This window comes from Rhinoderma darwinii, chromosome 4, assembly GCF_050947455.1.
Source record: "Rhinoderma darwinii isolate aRhiDar2 chromosome 4, aRhiDar2.hap1, whole genome shotgun sequence".
Classification (NCBI taxonomy): domain Eukaryota; kingdom Metazoa; phylum Chordata; class Amphibia; order Anura; family Rhinodermatidae; genus Rhinoderma; species Rhinoderma darwinii.
This window is the reverse complement of record NC_134690.1, coordinates 404,592,428-404,618,173: the sequence shown is the minus strand read 5'-3', so window position 1 is coordinate 404,618,173 and position 25,746 is coordinate 404,592,428. Positions and strand designations below refer to the sequence as shown.

Here is a 25,746-nt window from a genome sequence, read left to right as displayed (position 1 = left end):
TAGTTATATTCTTGTATATAGGGGGCAGTATTATAGTAGTTATATTCTTGTATATAGGGGCAGTATTATAGTAGTTATATTCTTGTATATAGGAGCAGTATTATAGTAGTCATATTCTTGTATATAGGGGCAGTATTATAGTAGTTATATTCTTGTATATAGGAGCAGTTTTATAGTAGTTACATTCTTGTATATAGGGAGCAGTATTATAGTAGTTATATTCTTGTATATAGAGGGCAGTATTATATTAGTTATATTCTTGTATATAGGGGACAGTATTATAGTAGTTATATTCTTGTATATAGGGGGCAGTATTATAGTAGTTATATTCTTGTATATAGGAGCAGTATTATAGTAGTTATATTCTTGTATATAGGGGCAGTATTATAGTAGTTATATTCTTGTATATAGGGGCAGTATTATAGTAGTTATATTCTTGTATATAGGAGCAGTATTATAGTAGTTACATTCTTGTATATAGGGAGCAGTATTATAGTAGTTATATTCTTGTATATAGAGGGCAGTATTATATTAGTTATATTCTTGTATATAGGGGACAGTATTATAGTAGTTATATTCTTGTATATAGGGGGCAGTATTATAGTAGTTATATTCTTGTATATAGGAGCAGTATTATAGTAGTTATATTCTTGTATATAGGGGCAGTATTATAGTAGTTATATTCTTGTATATAGGGGTAGTATTATAGTAGTTATATTCTTGTATATAGGAGCAGTATTATAGTAGTTATATTCTTGTATATAGGGGGCAGTATTATAGTAGTTATATTCTTGTATATAGGAGCAGTATTATAGTAGTTATATTCTTGTATATAGGGGCATTATAGTAGTTATATTCTTGTATATAGGAGCAGTATTATAGTAGTTATATTCTTGTATATAGGAGGCAGTATTATAGTAGTTATATTCTTGTATATAGGGGGCAGTATTATAGTAGTTATATTCTTGTATATAGGAGCAGTATTATAGTAGTTATATTCTTGTATATAGGGGGCAGTATTATAGTAGTTATATTCTTGTATATAGGGGCAGTATTATAGTAGTTATATTCTTGTATATAGGAGCAGTATTATAGTAGTTATATTCTTGTATATAGGGGCAGTATTATAGTAGTTATATTCTTGTATATAGGAGCAGTATTATAGTAGTTATATTCTTGTATATAGGAGCAGTATTATAGTAGTTATATTCTTGTATATAGGGAGCAGTATTATAGTAGTTATATTCTTGTGTATAGGAGCAGTATTATAGTGGTTATATTCTTGTATATAGGGGTAGTATTATAGTAGTTATATTCTTGTATATAGGAGCAGTATTATAGTGGTTATATTCTTGTATATAGGGGGCAGTATTATAGTAGTTATAGTCTTGTATATAGGAGCAGTATTATAGTAGTTATATTCTTGTATATAGGGCAGTATTATAGTAGTTATATTCTTGTTTATAGGGGGCAGTATTATAGTAGTTATATTCTTGTATATAGGAGCAGTATTATAGTAGTTATATTCTTGTATATAGGGCAGTATTATAGCAGTTATATTCTTGTATATAGGGGGCAGTATTATAGTAGTTATATTCTTGTATATAGGAGCAGTATTATAGTAGTTATATTCTTGTATATAGGGGCATTATAGTAGTTATATTCTTGTATATAGGGAGCAGTATTATAGTAGTTATATTCTTGTATATAGGGGGCAGTATTATAGTAGTTATATTCTTGTATATAGGGGCAGTATTATAGTAGTTATAATCTTGTATATAGGGGGCAGTATTATAGTAGTTATATTCTTGTATATAGGGGCATTATAGTAGTTATATTCTTGTATATAGGAGCAGTATTATAGTAGTTATATTCTTGTATATAGGGAGCAGTATTATAGTAGTTATATTCTTGTATATAGGGGGCAGTATTATAGTAGTTATATTCTTGTATATAGGGGGCAGTATTATAGTAGATATATTGTTATTTACTACACTGCTGTTAAATATCAGTCACTTTAGTCTCTTTTTGAGTATATCTCTGTATATAGGTTAAAGTAATTTATCTACATTTTTATGAAATATCTAAATTCACATTTGTATTTGTGTCATGGTAAATATTCACTTGCATGTGCACAGTTCTCAGTCGTCCTGTATACTTTATATATGCCTAATTTTTGTTGCAGGATTGTGGAAATGGGATTATAAGAAATTATGTCTTTTCCAGGCTGTGTTGGAAACAGCTGTTCCTATCAGTATTTATTGGACATGGATGTACAGGCTGGCACCATCACAAGCCGCGCCAGCTGTGCCATCTCGTCTTTCTGTATAATGTTGAATCAGGGGTCAAGAGGGAAAACGTGCAGAACCTCAGATTTACCCCGATCCCTAAACGCTGAGCAGGTGATAAGTTTCTTATTATGATTATATTCCATGGAATGGGTAACTGAATCTCGTGTTCTCTGCGGCGCTCAGGGCTCCCCCCCCACTGAAGTGAATGAACCGGGCCCCGGGGACATTGCCTTTTATCAGGGTGGAGGGAAGAGAAATAAAGTGTTTGAAGGATTTGTGGTTTCGTTGGAATGCAAAGTAAATTTGTTACAACTGCACAAAGGAAATCTATTGCCGTGGGGGTCTAATACTTCTGCATTGCTCTAATAATTATAATCACTTAGCAATGTTTACAGGACTCTGAGGTTCAAATATTAGTAAATCAGAGATGAGAGCAATGGCTGTTTGTTATTTTTGACATTAGTCCTGACTGCGTCTGCTGCCACCTTGGTTGCCACTGTTTGATCAAATTTTCAGCCTCTGGCAACAAATTGTCTCCTTCTTAGCCTGTAATGGTAATAAGACATTGAGTGTGGTCGGAGGTTTAAGAAATAATATATACTAGTATTGTTACTGATGATATATAGCCCATAGTATATGCTGCTCTTACCTGTGTTGGTGCTGCAAGGAAAGTGACGAGGAACCGCGCACATCTACTTCTTGCGGAGTCTGCAGGAAGTAAAACAAACAAAAAATGAGTCCCCTGAAAAATGTGAAAACACTGAGAATGCAGCCTATCCATTCACTAGAGAGCAGCGGTGACATCACTGAGAATGCAGCCTATCCATTCACTAGAGAGCAGCGGTGACATCACTGAGAATGCAGCCTATCCATTCACTAGAGAGCAGCGGTGACATCACTGAGAATGCAGCCTATCCATTCACTAGAGAGCAGCGGTGACATCACTGAGAATGCAGCCTATCCATTCACTAGAGAGCAGCGGTGACATCACTGAGAGTGCAGCCTATTCATTCACTAGAGAGCAGTAGTGACCTCACTGAGAATGCAGCCTATCCATTCACTAGAGAGCAGTAGTGACCTCACTGAGAATGCAGCCTATCCATTCACTAGAGAGCAGCGGTGACATCACTGAGAATGCAGCCTATCCATTCACTAGAGAGCAGCGGTGACATCACTGAGAATGCAGCCTATCCATTCACTAGAGAGCAGCGGTGACATCACTGAGAATGCAGCCTATCCATTCACTAGAGAGCAGCAATGACATCACTGAGAATACAGCCTATCCATTCACTAGAGAGCAGCGGTGACATCACTGAAAATACAGCCTATCCATTCACTAGGGAGCAGCGGTGACATCACTGAGAATGCAGCCTATCCATTCACTAGAGAGCAGCGGTGACATCACTGAGAATGCAGCCTATCCATTCACTAGAGAGCAGCGGTGACATCACTGAGAATGCAGAATATCCATTCACGAGAGAGCAGCGGTGACAGCACTGAGAATGCAGAATATCCATTCACTAGAGAGCAGCCGTGACATCACTGAGAATGCAGCCTATCCATTCACTAGAGAGCAGCGGTGACATCACTGAGAATGCAGCCTATGCATTCACTAGAGAGCAGCGGTGACATCACTGAGAATGCAGCCTATCCATTCACTAGAGAGCAGCGGTGACATCACTGAGAATGCAGCCTATCCATTCACTAGAGAGCAGCGGTGACATCACTGAGAATGCAGCCTATCCATTCACTAGAGAGCAGCGGTGACATCACTGAGAATGCAGCCTATCCATTCACTAGAGAGCAGCGGTGACATCACTGAGAATGAAGCCTATCCAGTCATTAGAGCAGCGGGGACATCACTGAGAATGCAGCCTATCCATTCACTAGAGAGCAGCGGTGACATCACTGAGAATGAAGCCTATCCAGTCATTAGAGCAGCGGTGACATCACTGAGAATGAAGCCTATCCAGTCATTAGAGCAGCGGGGACATCACTGAGAATGCAGCCTATCCATTCACTAGAGAGCAGCGGTGACATCACTGAGAATGAAGCCTATCCAGTCATTAGAGCAGCGGGGACATCACTGAGAATGCAGCCTATCCATTCACTAGAGAGCAGCGGTGACATCACTGAGAATGAAGCCTATCCAGTCATTAGAGCAGCTTATTTCTAGTAATGGGATGATGACTTCACGTTTTACCTGTAAGTTCGAGGCCTCCTGAGACCACCAGTCCTCAAAATCTTTCTGCAGTTTGACCTTCGCCTTCTCTAGTAGAAGCTGCAGGTGTTCGATCTCCGTCTTCAGGCTTTTGAGTCGACTGAAACGTGTTTTATATCTAAGACATGATGGTGAACAGTTAGTTCATGGGAATTAGGTTAGATATATAGTGGCATAGCCCTGAGCCGTATACATCAGTAATGAGGGTGGAGTGTAGGATCGGTGCAGCAGGTGTCATATACATATATATATTTTTCCCTCCCCCGTCGCTAGACTTTATCACAGACATCTTATTCTACAACCAGATGGCTTATTTTGCCCCCTCCTCCACATCGCCCCTCCCCCTCACGGCGGCATACCGCTTCTTTTCCGCTTCCATCTGATTCCGTAGCTCCTCCTCTGCTGGATCGTACTTGTTCGCTTCATCATCGGCGCTGGAAACACCTAGGGGATGTTTGTGAAATGATAAATACTTTGGCGAAGACGTGATTTCCATCTTGGCAGAGATTCCAGGGAGCACAAAACATCTTGGAGCAAAGTCAGAGAATAAGAAAGCAGCGGGGGTCATTCAAGAGCAGCGGCACCTAACCTAGAATAATCATCCCTAGATCTGGAGATCATCACAGAGTAGATCCCTGTAAAAAAATGTATTTAGGGGGGCACTGTGGCTCACTCTTTTATGGGAGCACTGTAATTGGCTCTTTTATGGGGGATCTGTGGCTGGCTCTTATGGGAGCACTGTACTTGGCTCTTTTATGGGGGCAGTGTATCTGGCTCATTTATGGGAGCACTGTGACTGGCGATTTTATAGGGTCACTGTGGTTGGCTGTTTTATGGGGGCACTGTGGTTGGCTGTTTTATAGGAGCACTGTGGTTGGCTGTTTTATAGGAGCACTGTGGTTGGCTGTTTTATGGTGCCACTGTGGTTCGTTCTTTTATGGTGCCACTGTGGTTCGTTCTTTTATAGGGGCACTGTGGTTGGCTCTTATTTGGGGGCACTGTCTCATATATGTGTTCTATGTCTACCCCTGTCCCGGCCCTGTGTGTGTGATGTCAGGTCCCCTGATCCTGTAGTTGCAGTCGTCCTATTACAGCAGGTTGAGCACCACGCTGTGTGTGGCGGCCCGTATACTGTGTGTGGCGGCCTGTATGCTGTGTGTGGCGGCCCGTACGCTGTGTGTGGCAGCCTGTATGCTGTGTGTGGCGGCCCGTATGCTGTGTGTGGCGGCCCGTATGCTGTGTGTGGCGGCCCGTACGCTGTGTGTGGCGGCCTGTACGCTGTGTGTGGCGGCCCGTACGCTGTGTGTGGCGGCCCGTATGATGTGTGTGGCGGCCCGTACGCTGTGTGTGGCGGCCCGTATGATGTGTGTGGCGGCCTGTACGCTGTGTGTGGCGGCCCGTATGATGTGTGTGGCGGCCCGTATGATGTGTGTGGCGGCCTGTACGCTGTGTGTGGCGGCCCGTATGATGTGTGTGGCGGCCTGTACGCTGTGTGTGGCGGCCCGTACGCTGTGTGTGGCGGCCCGTATGATGTGTGTGGCGGCCTGTACGCTGTGTGTGGCGGCCCGTATGATGTGTGTGGCGGCCCGTATGATGTGTGTGGCGGCCCGTATGATGTGTGTGGCGGCCCGTATGATGTGTGTGGCGGCCTGTACGCTGTGCAGTGCAGGGCCTGAGTCTGAAGTTCATGACTAGATTAGACTTGACTGCTGTCTTCTGTAGCGTCAGTGAGGATATGATGATAGGGGATGTGAAGCTCCGTGTAACCCTGTAAGGTCATTGTCGGGTCCGTTCTGTAGGTCTAAGAAATGATTCTGAAAATAACATCATGTGAGAGAATTTCTGTTACTCCGCGCGGCGCCATTGCTGCGTCATAAGTGGCGTGCAGAATACACAAAGTGCTGACCTAGTGCTGCCCGCTGCATCCTCCGCTGCTCCACTGCCGCCTTCACATGATCTGTCAGGGGAGACACGGGGAAAAATCGATTTCATTAGATCAGGATCTTATATTTTCACTATCAGCTTCACAGAACAGTAAAATATCAAGACATCCCCAATAAATATCAGTCCCTGAGGCTCCGGTTATGTAAAACATCTATTCCCTAGTTCCATCTATTTATAGGAGAGTGACAACCGGTGCAGCTGCCATTACAGACTCCAGGGGTTTATCACCCAGCTTTCCTGGACACCTGAAGAACAATCATGACAGAAGAGGAAGACGCCAGGATATAGGACTAATAGTGGGGTAACTGTTCTCTACTCCACTCTGAGAAGCAGCAGGTACGTATCAAATCATCGGACATCGAGTTTTGTACAATGAATAGTTCTGCTGCTTTCTAAAAGACTTTGAGTTCCAATTCATCACCATTGTTAACATCTCTACTTGCAGTCAATGAATGAAAACATTCTTGTTCATACCTAGTGGCTGAGAACTCCTTCTGATCTAGTCCAGCTCACACAGCTGAGGGGTGGATACAATTGTATCCAGTGTAGACAATGCTCTGTGAGCTCCGGACTCCAGACTGATACATTGTATCCCTTTAAGTAGATGGATCACTTGGTTGAGCCCCTGTTCACATAGATAATGGATTGGATTAATGTGACTCCGGGGAGGTGAACGCTCAGCCTGCCGCTCGCTGTCATGGAACCTCCTGATAAAATCTCTTCGCTTTGGCCAGATTTGAGGCATCCGAGACTTGTGATCAGCTGGACGGGGAGAGGAGGCAGATAATGAAGACGATCGCTTACTAATAATGATGTGAAACTGACCGGCCGGAGGAAATCATGTCCAAGCCAAAAATAAAAATGTCCCCACAGTCTTTCTACAGCTTCATCTAAGCATCGTATAATCACTGCTGAACCTCTCGGGTCTCTGGGCTCCTGGGAAGAATTAGTGACATCATCACAAGGGTGCAGTGACATCATCACTAGGGTGCAGTGACATCATCACAAGGGTGCAGTGACATCATCACAAGGGTGCAGTATATGTCTAAATTGTTTTCAATTGCGCGCCATTTTCCAGTCCTCGGCCGTTTTTTTTACACGTCCGTTTTTTAAAACGGCCGCGTAAAAAAAAAATGGCTGCGAAAAAGAAGTGCAGGACACTTCTCGGGACGTTTTTGGAACGGTTTTCCATAGACTCTATTGAAAAAAGCTCCAAAAACGGCCGCGAAAATCGCGAGTGGCACAAAAAAAAACGTCTGAAAATCAGCGTCTGTTTTCCCTTGAAAACAGCTCTGTATTTTGAGACGTTTTTGACTCTGCGTGTGAACATAGCCTTAAAGTAAAGCAGACACGTGTATCACAGTCCCACATTTATTTTATTACTGGGACGATTTTCCTCGCTCTCCCCGTGTTAGTTCCTGAATTGACTGAACGATGATGTCATCTCCCCGTTACCTGTACATGAACTATAACCTGACGGCTCTGAGCATAAGACTGCGCTGGGTCAGAGCCATGAGATATTACAGCCGCGCCAGGACGTCCATCTTCATCCAGGCAGCTTTTATTAGCGGGATTAAGGTGCAGGAGATGGACCATTTGGTGCTGCACAAAGTACCGGCTGATTAATAGCGTAATGGAGATGTGAAGTTCAGAAGATAAATTACTCCAGACAAAGATGGAAGCCTGCCGACGCTGCCGACTCCTGTGCGGTTATGGTGTGCAGTCCCAGGGCGGACATGGACGGCAGAAGGTCCCTGTACAATGCCTGTATATGGGCCCCTAGCTAGTCACTGACCACCAGTGGTCAGCAACCTCCAGCTGCTGTGAAACTACAACTCCCAGCATGCCTTGACAGCCAAAGGCATGCTGGGAATTGTAGTTTTACAACAGCTGGTGTGCCGAAAGTTGCTGACCCCTGGACTGTAGACCCTTATGTACAATCTTATAGACCGTATTTTATTTTTTAACTTAAGGTAGTAATGAGCCCCCTTGCTTGTAGAGCCCCCGGGCAGCTGTACAGGTTGCACATATGGTTTGTCGGACTCTCATAAGCTCCGCTGTTTGTGTCCAGTTTCCTCCTGCCTGCGGTTTCTGAAGAAGCTTCTTCCTGTCAGCCATTTTATATTCTCATTATACCTGTCACCCGGCCAAGGACAAAACCTACAAGTCTGTGTCTATATGTAATCACTCCTTATTCTCCTCCTCCCTCTGTCAGCTCTCCCTGGCAAGCAATAACTGTAAGGGTATGTTCACACGGCCTATTTTCGGACATTTTTCGGGCCGTAAACGCCCGAAAAATCGGAAGCAGAACGCCTCCAAACATCTGCCCATTCACTGCAATGGGAAAAACGGAGTTCTGTTCCGATGGGTCGTTTTTTCACGCGACTGTTTTTCAAAGCGGCCGCGAAAAAGAAGTGCAGGTCACTTCTTGGGACGTTTTCGGAGCAGTCTTTCATAGACTCTATAGAAAACAGCTCCAAAAACGGCCGTAAAAAAAAAACGTTGCGAAAATCGCGAGTGGCTGAAAAAACGTCTGAAAATCAGGAGCTGTTTTCCCTTGAAAACAGCTCCGTATTTTCAGACGATTTTGTGTTTGCGTGTGAACAGAGCCTTAGACTGTCCTCTCCCTGTCATCCGTCTCACTATGCTGGAACATGCGGAAATTAATCTAAATATATATATCTATATTTGTGTGTTTAAGCTAAATCCAGATTCCAAAAATAGGAATGTATATTCCTTACACATTCACCTCAACGTTTTACACCCAGTCACTCTCCAGCTGTTGTGAAACTACAACTCCCAGCATCCCATGAAAGCTGCAGACTGCTATGAAATCAACAAGTTACAGACCTACAAATGGTTAAATATATACAAAGCTTATAAATCATATATGTGACCATGGAGAGAACACACTGAGTAATATACAGACAGGCAATGAAAGCTGAGCACACTGGGTAATGTAGTTCAGTGCGGACATCACGGAGGGAGGAGCTATGCCGACTCCTCCTATCACAATAGCCAATGGGGAGAGCCGTTTATGCGGAGCCGGGTGCATTAAAAAATGTGGTAAACGGTAAAACCAGTAACTATAGCAAATATTTTGTGGCTAATTTCTAACATTTCAATCCCAAATTTGGGGACATTTTAAGCCCCCAAAAAAGCACAGAGAGGCTCCTTTTACACAAATTGACATAAATCCCAACCCTTCCTGCTTCACTGGACAGTCCCGCGAAAAATCATATGATTGTCTGGTGTGGCCCTTTAAATACCTCCAGTATCTCTATGGGATTATATTCGGAGGTGTCTCATATAAATTGGGGTACAATTGGACGTAAAGCAATAAATCAGGTTGTCAAACCAAATACGATGAGGTGGGAGGGCAGGGAATCCCGGCCTCCGCGCAGTGACTTGGCTTCCGGACAGGAGTGATGAGGTTTTCACCTTGATTAATATCCAGGAATGCAGAAAACGAGGAGCAGCGGCTGCGGAAGGAATAGATGTTCCTGCTGGCGAGATTACGGATCCGTCACGGTATAAGTCCTGCTATGAACAGACCTAGATTTGCGCCATTTCCACCTTTTCTACTTTATGAATCTGGCGTAAACGACGTCTCTTTGTAGACCACGCCCACTTTCCTCATCACTTTCCAATTTTAGCGAGTGACGAGAAAAGTAGAACATTTTGCTGCTAAAATCTCGCACCTCATCATCTGCAAAATTTTTGCTCCACATTTTACACCAAAAACTGGTGTCAACTTTCTCATACATGAGAGGCAATGAATGAAGCGGGTGACGACTGATGATGATGAGTGGTGGAGAGGACGCTGTGGTCCCATAGATCCCAACCACAGGGCAGGACCCTCTGACCATGAGCTTCTTAAATCATGAATAAAATGCTAGAACTACAGTAAAGACTGACACAGAGCAGTAGAAGGATGGGGGTAACCATATAATAACGGAGATATATATAACAATCAGAGACATCACTAAATAACCAGGAGGATTTAACATTCAGGCTTCTAGGAAAGCTGGGTGCAAACCCTCGATGCGGCTGTAGTGACGGCCATACGTCACATAGCTGTCCCAGGTATAACAGCGAAGTGATGACGTGACAGAAGGAGGAAGACCTATAGATTATATATACTGGTCATTGTAAGATAATGGGGAGGGGTCTCCTTAAAGGAACAGCTACCTACAGGATGAGTAAGAATCATAGAGGACCTGCCAGTAACAAGTTCCCTTTAAATCATGCTGTTATATACAATGTATCAGCTTTTGCGCAGTGATTGCCCCTCCCTCTCTTGACTTTCGCCCCCTTCTCTATAGTTATGGCGTCCTCCACCATTACTGCTCCGCTGACATTTCCTTTTCTGCTCTCAATAACTTTTTGACTGTCATTTTATAGTAAAATAATATTTTTCCACATGTATCCGCTGAGCGGATGATTGATGGGAGGGTTTGACGGGTCACCATTAGTGGGGGGAGGGGTGGACCCCTGCCAAACGCTGAACATGCCAGCAGGTCCTCTCGTGTACGTCCCGGCCCCGGAGTCCTCACTTTCTTCTTCTGTTCTGCTGGCAGATTATCAGATTGTCCGCACTATTGGACGTTTGTTTTAATAATGCGGCCATATTTAGCTTCAGACTATAATTCGTAGGCAACGGACCGGACGTAACATCACGTAGGTTTCAGTGAGATCTTTTTTTTTGGTGCTATGGAGTCAGAAAAGTCGTCAGTTTCAGGGCGGGGTTCAATGTAAATAGGGGGGAAAGCCAGAGACCCCCATTCATTTGTTGTCATGGTTTGGTCTCATGAAGATGATCCCGGTCCATGTGCCGTATAAGAATATGTCATCCCCAGCTTTATGAATGGCCAACACGTAATACTACATTGCCCCTGCAGTGGTCGCTACAGAGGAAATGTCCTGCGGGCCGGACCCGCAACGATCAGCTGAGCTCCCATATGGAGAATTCTCCGGGATGGATAACATGGATCCCCTATTTTTGGGATAGCCCACTGATGTATGATCTGTGTTGGTTAGACCTCCCAGATCCCCACCGATCAGCAGAATCTAGAGGCCCAGCAAGTGCCATGGGTCCCAGGGGTAAGACCTACAAAGATCTTATGGCCCAACCTAAGAATAATACATCCATATATCCCAGAAAACACATTCAATTCCCTGTAAAACCAGTCTACAAGTTATTCATACTCCAGAGTCCTTGGAAGGTCCTGATTCACCTTGTGGAGATGCAGCTGGTAAAGGAGTCTATGGAGCAATGGTCCCTGGGAATAAATATGCAAAATAGAAAGGAAGGCCTTCCTAGTGCCGCCTATAGGTGACTGCCCGGTAAGTCACTGTCCGACCCTTTGTAGAGCCGTGATCCTTCTTAATTCTTCAGAGTCCCAAAGTAAAAACAGGAAACGCAGTCGCCCTTGGCGTCCATGCTTCTCGGAAGATTTGCTTGTGCAGGGATATTTCTTCCGTGTATCTTGTAAACACCTCCAGGGCTCAGTCACAGAGGTTTCTGCTCCTCCTGATCTCTCCATGAATGATGGCGAGGTCCGGGCTCTCGGGTGGCGGCTCCATTGTTCTGAGGACATCGGCAGCTCCAAGTTTTGATAAGTCCTCGTTTTCTTGAGGTCACCAACTTGATGTAGAGTAAATTATTTTCCCGATCAAACATTCTCCAGAAGATATTACATGACTGCAGATGACTGCCATTTTTCTGCACCTCAGTTCCTATGTTTTCGTGCATAGTTGAGTCTGTTGGCCTTGTTTCCATGTGGAAGGTTTGGCTTTTTAGATGCAATTCTTCCATGTAGAGCATTTCTGGACAGACTTCTCCAAGCAGTAGATGGATGTACCTGGGTCCCACCGGTTTCTGCCAGTTCTGAGCTGATGGCACTTCTGGACATCTTCCGATTTCGAAGCAATGTTGTGTCTTTGATCTGCCGCTTCCTTACCGACCACTGCGTCTACAGTCCTCAACGTGGCCCGTTTCTTTGTGCTTCTTCAGTAGAGCTTGAGCAGCACATCTTGATACTCCAGTCTGCTGTGAAATCTTTACCTGGGAGAGACCCTGCTAATGCAGTATAACCACATTGTGTCTTGTTGTTCTGCTCATTCTTGCCATGATGGACCTGTGACATAAAACTGTCTTCCACAACCTCATCTTTGTAGCAGAGTTTGGCTGTTCCTCATCCTGTTTTAAGCCTCCTACACAGCTGTTTCTGTTACAGTTAATGAATGTGTTTCAACCTACATATAAAAATGATCATTATCACCTGTTTGGTATAATTGGTTAATCAACACCTGACTATAATCCTACAAAAGCCATGACTTTGTGCAAGTGCACCTCAAAGAATTGATGCTGTTTTGAAGGCAAAGGGTGGTCACACCAAATATTGATTTGCTTTAGATTTTTATTTTGTTAATGATAAAAGAAAAACTAAATCAACACTTCTATTTTTTAAAGCATTTTTACTTTCCAGCATTTTTCCACAACTGCCTAAAACTTTTGCACAGTATATATACACACACACACACACACACACACACACACACACACACACGGTTGTAACCATCTTTATCATGCCTCTGATAACTTGCTGCAGCGTGATATCACACAACAAAAGCCATTGATAAGTCATTGAAAAAGTCAAGATAAAGACGGCTACATCTGTATCTTTGTATATGTGTATATATATATATATATATATATATATATATATATATATATATATATATATATATATATGTATGTATCAGGTGGATAGACAGACATTTCACATTTCCTCCCATCATAGTGTCTGTTTCCATGGCTCTGACTAGTGGTGCAGACATTATCTGGATGTTGAGAGTTGTGGTATGACGCATCATGTCCGCAGCTCGCTATATGACATATCTCGTGACCGGTCACACACATCACATTTACAAGACGCAGACACATGTCAGGATGTCATATGTAATTACACTGACACGCGGCCGTGGACTTAACCATTGCTGCAGGGGAACAATCCGCTGGAAATGTTCAGTAGTAAAACTAACGAGCTGATATAAAAACACCACGAGCTCGTAAATGTTTGTGTCGTCGCCAGCGCTTTTCCTGGACTTACTGAAGGAATGTGGAGCGCTGCCACGGACACTTCTAGGATTTACATTGCGCTGTGTCGAACATTATCACAGGAACACCCCAGCCCCACGTCTAGCACAGCTCTTTAGTATTACAATATACAGACATAGCAGCACGGAGTTTGTCATTTGGCACGAAACGATATCACCCTGTGTAATCTGTGGTCAATGGCTTATCTATCGTAGAGTCAGGGCACACGACTGCTATGGGGCCCTTTGTGGGAAGGGCCCAGCACTGGATTACTTTCTCTGCTTGTCATGACACGGTCATAGCAGATACCTGCAACTCCCAGTACTAGCAGTACAAATCCACAAGCAGGTAGCTCCCCCTAGTGGTGGCTGCAGGCAGTGAGAATTAGAACATTTATCAGGTCAGAAAACCAGATCTTCCGTATACAGATATATAATAAGAATATCAGCGCAGGATAGAAACACGGAATGCTGGATATAAACGTGTAATACAAGTGGCAGAGCTCTGAGTGGCGTTACATAGGACTGCAGGTAACATCTACTACATTATCCATGCTCAGAGAGTTATCACTGTGTGTTATCTGTGGTATTACATAGGACTGCAGGTAACATCTACTACATTATTTGTACTCAGAGAGTTATCAATGTATTATCTCTGGTGTTACATAGGACTGCAGGTAACACTACTACATTATCTGTACTCAGAGAGTTATCACTGTGTTATCTGTGGTGTTACATAGGACTGCAGGTAACATCTACTACATTATCTGTACTCAGAGAGTTATCACTGTGTTATCTGTAGTGTTACATAGGACTGCAGGTAACATCTACTACATTATCTGTACTCAGAGTTATCACTGTATTATCTGTGGTGTTACATAGGACTGCAGGTAACACTACTACATTATCTGTACTCAGAGAGTTATCACTGTGTTATCTGTGGTGTTACATAGGACTGCAGGTAACACTACTACATTATCTGTACTCAGGGGGTTATCACTGTTATCTGTGGTGTTACATAGGACTGCAGGTAACATCTACTACATTATCTGTACTCAGAGAGTTATCACTGTGATATCTGTGGTGTTACATAGGACTGCAGGAAACATCTACTACATTATCTGTACTCAGAGAGTTATCACTGTGTTATCTGTGGTGTTACATAGGACTGCAGGTAACATCTACTACATTATCTGTAATCAGAGAGTTATCACTGTTATCTGTGGTGTTACATAGGACTGCAAGTAACATCTACTACATTATCTGTAATCAGAGAGTTATCACTGTATTATCTGTGGTGTTACATAGGACTGCAAGTAACATCTACTACATTATCTGTCATCAGAGATTTATCACTGTGTTATCTGTGGTGTTACATAGGACTGCAGGTAACATCTACTACATTATCTGTACTCAGAGAGTTATCACTGTGTTATCTGTGGTGTTACATAGGACTGCAGGTAACATCTACTACATTATCTGTACTCAACTGTTATCACTGTGTTATCTGTGGTGTTACATAGGACTGCAGGTAACATCTACTACATTATCTGTACTCAGAGAGATATGACTATGTTATCTGTGGTGTTATATAGGACTGCAGGTAACATCTACTACATTATCTGTACTCAGAGAGTTATCACTGTGTTATCTGTGGTGTTACATAGGACTGCAGGTAACACTACTACATTATCTGTACTCAGAGAGTTATCGCTGTGTTATCTGTGGTGTTACATAGGACTGCAGGTAACATCTACTACATTATCTGTACTCAGAGAGATATGACTATGTTATCTGTGGTGTTATATAGGACTGCAGGTAACATCTACTACATTATCTGTACTCAGAGAGTTATCACTGTGTTATCTGTGGTGTTACATAGGACTGCAGGTAACACTACTACATTATCTGTACTCAGAGAGTTATCGCTGTGTTATCTGTGGTGTTACATAGGACTGCAGGTAACATCTACTACATTATCTGTACTCAGAGAGTAATCACTGTGTTATCTGCGGTGTTACATAGGACTGCAGGTAACATCTACTACATTATCTGTACTCAGAGAGTTATCACGTATTATCTGTGGTGTTACATAGGACTGCAGGTAACATATACTACATTATCTGTAATCAGGGAGTTATAACTGTGTTATCTGTGGTGTTACATAGGACTGCAGGTAACATCTACTACATTATCTGTACTCAGAGAGTTATCACTGTGTTATCTGTGGTGTTACATAGGACTGCAGGTAACACTACTACATTATCTGTACTCAGAGAGTTATCACTGTGTTATCTGTGGTGTTACATAGGACTGCGGGTAACACTACTACATTATCTGTACTCAGGGGGTTATCACTGTTATCTGTGGTGTTACATAGGACTGCAGGTAACATCTACTACATTATCTGTACTCAGAGAGTTATCACTGTGATATCTGTGGTGTTACATAGGACTGCAGGAAACATCTACTACATTATCTGTACTCAGAGAGTTATCACTGTGTTATCTGTGGTGTTACATAGGACTGCAGGTAACATCTACTACATTATCTGTACTCAGAGAGTTATCACTGTGGTGTTATCTGTGGTGTTACATAGGACTGCAGGTAACATCTACTACATTATCTGTACTCAACTGTTATCACTGTGGTGTTATCTGTGGTGTTACATAGGACTGCAGGTAACATCTACTACATTATCTGTACTCAGAGAGATATGACTATGTTATCTGTGGTGTTACATAGGACTGCAGGTAACACTACTACATTATCTGTACTCAGAGAGTTATCACTGTGTTATCTGTGGTGTTACATAGGACTGCAGGTAACATCTACTACATTATCTGTACTCAGAGAGTTATCACTGTGTTATCTGTGGTGTTACATAGGACTGCAGGTAACACTACTACATTATCTGTACTCAGAGAGTTATCGCTGTGTTATCTGTGGTGTTACATAGGACTGCAGGTAACATCTACTACATTATCTGTACTCAGAGAGTAATCACTGTGTTATCTGCGGTGTTACATAGGACTGCAGGTAACATCTACTACATTATCTGTACTCAGAGAGTTATCACGTATTATCTGTGGTGTTACATAGGACTGCAGGTAACATCTGCTACATTATCTGTAATCAGGGAGTTATCACTGTGTTATCTGTGGTGTTACATAGGACTGCAGGTAACATCTACTACATTATCTGTACTCGGAGAGTTATCACTGTGTTATCTGTGGTGTTACATAGGACTGCATGTAAAATCTACTACATTATCTGCACTCAGAGAGTTATCACTGTGTTATCTGTGGTGTTATATAGGATTGCAGGTAACACTACTACATTATCTGTACTCAGAGAGTTATCACTGTGTGTTATCTGTGGTGTTACATAGGACTGCAGGTAACATCTACTACATTATCTGTACTCACAGAGTTATCACTGTGTTATCTGTGGTGTTACATAGGATTGCAGGTAACACTACTACATTATCTGTACTCAGAGAGTTATCACTGTGTGTTATCTGTGGTGTTACATAGGACTGCAGGTAACATCTACTACATTATCTGTACTCAGAGAGTTATCACTGTGTTATCTATGGTGTTACATAGGACTGCAGGTAACATCTACTACATTATCTGTACTCAGAGAGTTATCACTGTGTTATCTGTGGTGTTACATAGGACTGCAGGTAACACTACTACATTATCTGTACTCAGAGGGTTATCACTGTTATCTGTGGTGTTACATAGGACTGCAGGTAACATCTACTACATTATCTGTACTCAGAGAGTTATCACTGTGTTATCTGTGGTGTTACATAGGACTGCAGGTAACATCTACTACATTATCTGTACTCAGAGAGATATGACTGTTATCTGTGGTGTTATATAGGACTGCAGGTAACATCTACTACATTATCTGTACTCAGAGAGTTATCACTGTGTTATCTGTGGTTACATAGGACTGCAGGTAACATCTACTACATTATCTGTACTCAGAGAGTTATCACTGTGTTATCTGTGGTGTTACATAGGACTGCAGGTAACACTACTACATTATCTGTACTCAGAGAGTTATCGCTGTGTTATCTGTGGTGTTACATAGGACTGCAGGTAACATCTACTACATTATCTGTACTCAGAGAGTAATCACTGTGTTATCTGCGGTGTTACATAGGACTGCAGGTAACATCTACTACATTATCTGTACTCAGAGAGTTATCACGTATTATCTGTGGTGTTACATAGGACTGCAGGTAACATCTACTACATTATCTGTAATCAGGGAGTTATAACTGTGTTATCTGTGGTGTTACATAGGACTGCAGGTAACATCTACTACATTATCTGTACTCGGAGAGTTATCACTGTGTTATCTGTGGTGTTACATAGGACTGCATGTAAAATCTACTACATTATCTGCACTCAGAGAGTTATCACTGTGTTATCTGTGGTGTTACATAGGACTGCAGGTAACACTACTACATTATGTGTACTCAGAGAGTTATCACTGTGTTATCTGTGGTGTTATATAGGATTGCAGGTAACATCTACTACATTATCTGTACTCAGAGAGTTATCACTGTGTGTTATCTGTGGTGTTACATAGGACTGCAGGTAACATCTACTACATTATCTGTACTCAGAGAGTTATCACTGTGTTATCTATGGTGTTACATAGGACTGCAGGTAACATCTACTACATTATCTGTACTCAGAGAGTTATCACCGTGTTATCTGTGATGTTACATAGGACTGCAGGTAACACTACTACATTATCTGTACTCAGAGGGTTATCACTGTTATCTGTGGTGTTACATAGGACTGCAGGTAACATCTACTACATTATCTGTACTCAGAGAGTTATCACTGTGATATCTGTGGTGTTACATAGGACTGCAGGAAACATCTACTACATTATCTGTACTCAGAGAGTTATCACTGTGTGTTATCTGTGGTGTTACATAGGACTGCAGGTAACATCTACTACATTATCTGTACTCAGAGAGTTAGCACTGTGTTATCTGTGGTGTTACATAGGACTGCAGGTAACATCTACTACATTATCTGTAATCAGGGAGTTATCACTGTGTTATCTGTGGTGTTACATAGGACTGCAGGTAACATCTACTACATTATCTGTACTCAGAGAGTTATCACTGTATTATCTGTGGTGTTACATAGGACTGCAGGTAACATCTACTACATTATCTGTACTCAGAGAATTATCACTGTGTTATCTGTGGTGTTACATAGGACTGCAGGTGACACTACTACATTATCTGTACTCAGAGAGTTATCACTGTGTGTTACCTCTGGTGTTACATAGGACTGCAGGTAACATCTACTACATTATCTGTACTCAGAGAGTTAGCACTGTGTTATCTGTGGTGTTACATAGGACTGCAGGTAACATCTACTACATTATCTGTAATCAGGGAGTTATCACTGTGTTATCTGTGGTGTTACATAGGACTGCAGGTAACATCTACTACATTATCTGTACTCAGAGAGTTATCACTGTGTGTTATCTGTGGTGTTACATAGGACTGCAGGTAACATCTACTACATTATCTGTACTCAGAGAGTTATCACTGTGTTATCTATGGTGTTACATAGGACTGCAGGTAACATCTACTACATTATCTGTACTCAGAGAGTTATCACTGTGTTATCTGTGGTGTTACATAGGACTGCAGGTAACACTACTACATTATCTGTACTCAGAGGGTTATCACTGTTATCTGTGGTGTTACATAGGACTGCAGGTAACATCTACTACATTATCTGTACTCAGAGAGTTATCACTGTGTTATCTGTGGTGTTACATAGGACTGCAGGTAACATCTACTACATTATCTGTACTCAGAGAGATATGACTATGTTATCTGTGGTGTTATATAGGACTGCAGGTAACATCTACTACATTATCTGTACTCAGAGAGTTATCACTGTGTTATCTGTGGTTACATAGGACTGCAGGTAACATCTACTACATTATCTGTACTCAGAGAGTTATCACTGTGTTATCTGTGGTGTTACATAGGACTGCAGGTAACACTACTACATTATCTGTACTCAGAGAGTTATCGCTGTGTTATCTGTGGTGTTACATAGGACTGCAGGTAACATCTACTACATTATCTGTACTCAGAGAGTAATCACTGTGTTATCTGCGGTGTTACATAGGACTGCAGGTAACATCTACTACATTATCTGTACTCAGAGAGTTATCACGTATTATCTGTGGTGTTACATAGGACTGCAGGTAACATCTACTACATTATCTGTAATCAGGGAGTTATAACTGTGTTATCTGTGGTGTTACATAGGACTGCAGGTAACATCTACTACATTATCTGTACTCGGAGAGTTATCACTGTGTTATCTGTGGTGTTACATAGGACTGCATGTAAAATCTACTACATTATCTGCACTCAGAGAGTTATCACTGTGTTATCTGTGGTGTTACATAGGACTGCAGGTAACACTACTACATTATGTGTACTCAGAGAGTTATCACTGTGTTATCTGTGGTGTTATATAGGATTGCAGGTAACATCTACTACATTATCTGTACTCAGAGAGTTATCACTGTGTGTTATCTGTGGTGTTACATAGGACTGCAGGTAACATCTACTACATTATCTGTACTCAGAGAGTTATCACTGTGTTATCTATGGTGTTACATAGGACTGCAGGTAACATCTACTACATTATCTGTACTCAGAGAGTTATCACCGTGTTATCTGTGATGTTACATAGGACTGCAGGTAACACTACTACATTATCTGTACTCAGAGGGTTATCACTGTTATCTGTGGTGTTACATAGGACTGCAGGTAACATCTACTACATTATCTGTACTCAGAGAGTTATCACTGTGATATCTGTGGTGTTACATAGGACTGCAGGAAACATCTACTACATTATCTGTACTCAGAGAGTTATCACTGTGTGTTATCTGTGGTGTTACATAGGACTGCAGGTAACATCTACTACATTATCTGTACTCAGAGAGTTAGCACTGTGTTATCTGTGGTGTTACATAGGACTGCAGGTAACATCTACTACATTATCTGTAATCAGGGAGTTATCACTGTGTTATCTGTGGTGTTACATAGGACTGCAGGTAACATCTACTACATTATCTGTACTCAGAGAGTTATCACTGTATTATCTGTGGTGTTATATAGGACTGCAGGTAACATCTACTACATTATCTGTACTCAGAGAATTATCACTGTGTTATCTGTGGTGTTACATAGGACTGCAGGTGACACTACTACATTATCTGTACTCAGAGAGTTATCACTGTGTGTTACCTCTGGTGTTACATAGGACTGCAGGTAACATCTACTACATTATCTGTACTCAGAGAGTTAGCACTGTGTTATCTGTGGTGTTACATAGGACTGCAGGTAACATCTACTACATTATCTGTAATCAGGGAGTTATCACTGTGTTATCTGTGGTGTTACATAGGACTGCAGGTAACATCTACTACATTATCTGTACTCAGAGAGTTATCACTGTGTTATCTGTGGTGTTATATAGGACTGCAGGTAACATCTACTACATTATCTGTACTCAGAGTTATCACTGTGTTATCTGTGGTGTTACATAGGACTGCAGGTAACATCTACTACATTATCTGTACTCAGAGAGTTAGCACTGTGTTATCTGTGGTGTTACATAGGACTGCAGGTAACATCTACTACATTATCTGTAATCAGAGAGTTATCACTGTGTTATCTGTGGTGTTACATAGGAATGCAGGTAACATCTACTACATTATCTGTACTCAGAGAGTTATCACTGTGTTATCTGTGGTGTTACATAGGACTGCAGGTAACATCTACTACATTATCTGTACTCAGAGAGTTATCGCTGTGTTATCTGTGGTGTTACATAGGACTGCAGGTAACATCTACTACATTATCTGTACTCAGAGAGTAATCACTGTGTTATCTGCGGTGTTACATAGGACTGCAGGTAACATCTACTACATTATCTGTACTCAGAGAGTAATCACTGTGTTATCTGCGGTGTTACATAGGACTGCAGGTAACATCTACTACATTATCTGTACTCAGATAGTTATCACTGTGTTATCTGTGGTGTTACATAGGACTGCATGTAACATCTACTACATTATCTGTAATCAGGGAGTTATAACTGTGTTATCTGTGGTGTTACATAGGACTGCAGGAAACATCTACTACATTATCTGTACTCAGAGAGTTCTCACTGTGTGTTATCTGTGGTGTTACATAGGACTGCAGGTAACATCTACTACATTATCTGTACTCAGAGAGTTATCACTGTGTTATCTATGGTGTTACATAGGACTGCAGGTAACATCTACTACATTATCTGTACTCAGAGAGTTATCACTGTGTTATCTGTGGTGTTACATAGGACTGCAGGTAACATCTACTACATTATCTGTACTCAGAGAGTTATCACTGTGTTATCTGTGGTGTTACATAGGACTGCAGGTAACATCTACTACATTATCTGTACTCAGAGAGTTATCACTGTGTGTTATCTGTGGTGTTACATAGGACTGCAGGTACCACTACTACATTATCTGTACTCAGAAAGTTATCACTGTGTTATCTGTGGTGTTACATAGGACTGCAGGTAACATCTACTACATTATCTGTAATCAGAGAGTTATCACTGTGTGTTATCTGTGGTGTTACATAGGACTGCAGGTACCACTACTACATTATCTGTACTCAGAAAGTTATCACTGTGTTATCTGTGGTGTTACATAGGACTGCAGGTAACATCTACTACATTATCTGTACTCAGAGAGTTATCACTGTGTTATCTGTGGTATTACATAGGACTGCAGGTAACATCTACTACATTATCTGTACTCAGAGAGTTATCACTGCATTATCTGTGGTGTTACATAGGACTGCAGGTAACACCTACTACATTATCTGTACTCAGAGAGTTATCACTGTGTTATCTGTGGTGTTACATAGGACTGCAGGTAACACCTACTACATTATCTGTACTCAGAGAGTTATCACTGTGTTATCTGTGGTGTTATATAGGACTGCAGGTAACATCTACTACATTATCTGTACTCAGAGAATTATCACTGTGTTATCTGTGGTGTTACATAGGACTGCAGGTGACACTACTACATTATCTGTACTCAGAGAGTTATCACTGTGTGTTACCTCTGGTGTTACATAGGACTGCAGGTAACATCTACTACATTATCTGTACTCAGAGAGTTAGCACTGTGTTATCTGTGGTGTTACATAGGACTGCAGGTAACATCTACTACATTATCTGTAATCAGGGAGTTATCACTGTGTTATCTGTGGTGTTACATAGGACTGCAGGTAACATCTACTACATTATCTGTACTCAGAGAGTTATCACTGTGTTATCTGTGGTGTTATATAGGACTGCGGGTAACACATACTACATTATCTGTACTCGGAGAGTAATCACTGTGTTATCTGTGGTGTTACATAGGACTGCAGGTAACATCTACTACATTATCTGTACTCAGAGAGTTATCACTGTGTTATCTGTGGTGTTACATAGGACTGCAGGTAACATCTACTACATTATCTGTACTCAGAGAGTTATCACTGTGTTATCTGTGGTGTTATATAGGACTGCAGGTAACATCTACTACATTATCTGTACTCAGAGAATTATCACTGTGTTATCTGTGGTGTTACATAGGACTGCAGGTGACACTACTACATTATCTGTACTCAGAGAGTTATCACTGTGTGTTACCTCTGGTGTTACATAGGACTGCAGGTAACATCTACTACATTATCTGTACTCAGAGAGTTAGCACTGTGTTATCTGTGGTGTTACATAGGACTGCAGGTAACACTACTACATTATATGTACTCAGAGTTATCACTGTGTTATCTGTGGTGTTACATAGGACTGCAGGTAACATCTACTACATTATCTGTACTCAGAGAGTTAGCACTGTGTTATCTGTGGTGTTACATAGGACTGCAGGTAACATCTACTACATTATCTGTAATCAGAGAGTTATCACTGTGTTATCTATGGTGTTACATAGGACTGCAGGTAACACTACTACATTATCTGTACTCAGAGAGTTAGCACTGTGTTATCTGTGGTGTTACATAGGAATGCAGGTAACATCTACTACATTATCTGTACTCAGAGAGTTATCACTGTGTTATCTGTGGTGTTACATAGGACTGCAGGTAACATCTACTACATTATCTGTACTCAGAGAGTTATCGCTGTGTTATCTGTGGTGTTACATAGGACTGCAGGTAACATCTACTACATTATCTGTACTCAGAGAGTAATCACTGTGTTATCTGCGGTGTTACATAGGACTGCAGGTAACATCTACTACATTATCTGTACTCAGAGAGTAATCACTGTGTTATCTGCGGTGTTACATAGGACTGCAGGTAACATCTACTACATTATCTGTACTCAGAGAGTTATCACGTATTATCTGTGGTGTTACATAGGACTGCAGGTAACATCTACTACATTATCTTTAATCAGGGAGTTATAACTGTGTTATCTGTGGTGTTACATAGGACTGCAGGGGACATCTACAACATCATCTGTACTCAGAGAGTTATCACTGTGTTATCTGTGGTGTTACATAGGACTGCAGGTAACATCTACTACATTATCTGTACTCAGATAGTTATCACTGTGTTATCTGTGGTGTTACATAGGACTGCATGTAACATCTACTACATTATCTGTAATCAGGGAGTTATAACTGTGTTATCTGTGGTGTTACATAGGACTGCAGGAAACATCTACTACATTATCTGTACTCAGAGAGTTCTCACTGTGTGTTATCTGTGGTGTTACATAGGACTGCAGGTAACATCTACTACATTATCTGTACTCAGAGAGTTATCACTGTGTTATCTATGGTGTTACATAGGACTGCAGGTAACATCTACTACATTATCTGTACTCAGAGAGTTATCACTGTGTTATCTGTGGTGTTACATAGGACTGCAGGTAACATCTACTACATTATCTGTACTCAGAGAGTTATCACTGTGTTATCTGTGGTGTTACATAGGACTGCAGGTAACATCTACTACATTATCTGTACTCAGAGAGTTATCACTGTGTGTTATCTGTGGTGTTACATAGGACTGCAGGTACCACTACTACATTATCTGTACTCAGAAAGTTATCACTGTGTTATCTGTGGTGTTACATAGGACTGCAGGTAACATCTACTACATTATCTGTAATCAGAGAGTTATCACTGTGTGTTATCTGTGGTGTTACATAGGACTGCAGGTACCACTACTACATTATCTGTACTCAGAAAGTTATCACTGTGTTATCTGTGGTGTTACATAGGACTGCAGGTAACATCTACTACATTATCTGTACTCAGAGAGTTATCACTGTGTTATCTGTGGTATTACATAGGACTGCAGGTAACATCTACTACATTATCTGTACTCAGAGAGTTATCACTGCATTATCTGTGGTGTTACATAGGACTGCAGGTAACACCTACTACATTATCTGTACTCAGAGAGTTATCACTGTGTTATCTGTGGTGTTACATAGGACTGCAGGTAACACCTACTACATTATCTGTACTCAGAGAGTTATCACTGTGTTATCTGTGGTGTTACATAGGACTGCAGGTAACATCTACTACATTATCTGTAATCAGGGAGTTATCACTGTGTTATCTGTGGTGTTACATAGGACTGCAGGTAACATCTACTACATTATCTGTACTCAGAGAGTTATCACTGTGTTATCTGTGTTACATAGGACTGCAGGTAACATCTACTACATTATCTGTACTCAGAGAGTTATCACTGTATTATCTGTGGTGTTACATAGGACTGCAGGTAACATCTACTACATTATCTGTACTCAGAGAGTTATCACTGTGTTATCTGTGGTGTTACATAGGACTGCAGGTAACATCTACTACATTATCTGTACTCAGAGAGTTATCACTGTGGTGTTACATAGGACTGCAGGTAACATCTACTACATTATCTGTAATCAGGGAGTTATCACTGTGTTATCTATGGTGTTACATAGGACTGCAGGTAACATCTACTACATTATCTGTAATCAGAGAGTTATCACTGTGTTATCTGTGGTGTTACATAGGACTGCAGGTAACATCTACTACATTATCTGTACT

The 25,746-nt window shown here is 41.4% G+C and overlaps 1 protein-coding gene across 1 annotated transcript in view; it reads right to left on the bottom strand.

The window, feature by feature from the left end:
• Nucleotides 1-25,746, bottom strand: part of KIF6 (kinesin family member 6) — a 78,446-nt gene that overhangs the window by 12,836 nt on the left and 39,864 nt on the right. Inside the window, exons 3-6 of the mRNA XM_075863486.1 lie at nt 6,419-6,469; nt 4,872-4,956; nt 4,495-4,630; nt 2,941-2,999 (exon numbers count right to left, since the gene is read on the bottom strand). Of these exons, the coding sequence (XP_075719601.1) occupies nt 2,941-2,999; nt 4,495-4,630; nt 4,872-4,956; nt 6,419-6,469 (331 nt within the window). The remainder of the gene's footprint in view (nt 1-2,940; nt 3,000-4,494; nt 4,631-4,871; nt 4,957-6,418; nt 6,470-25,746) is intronic.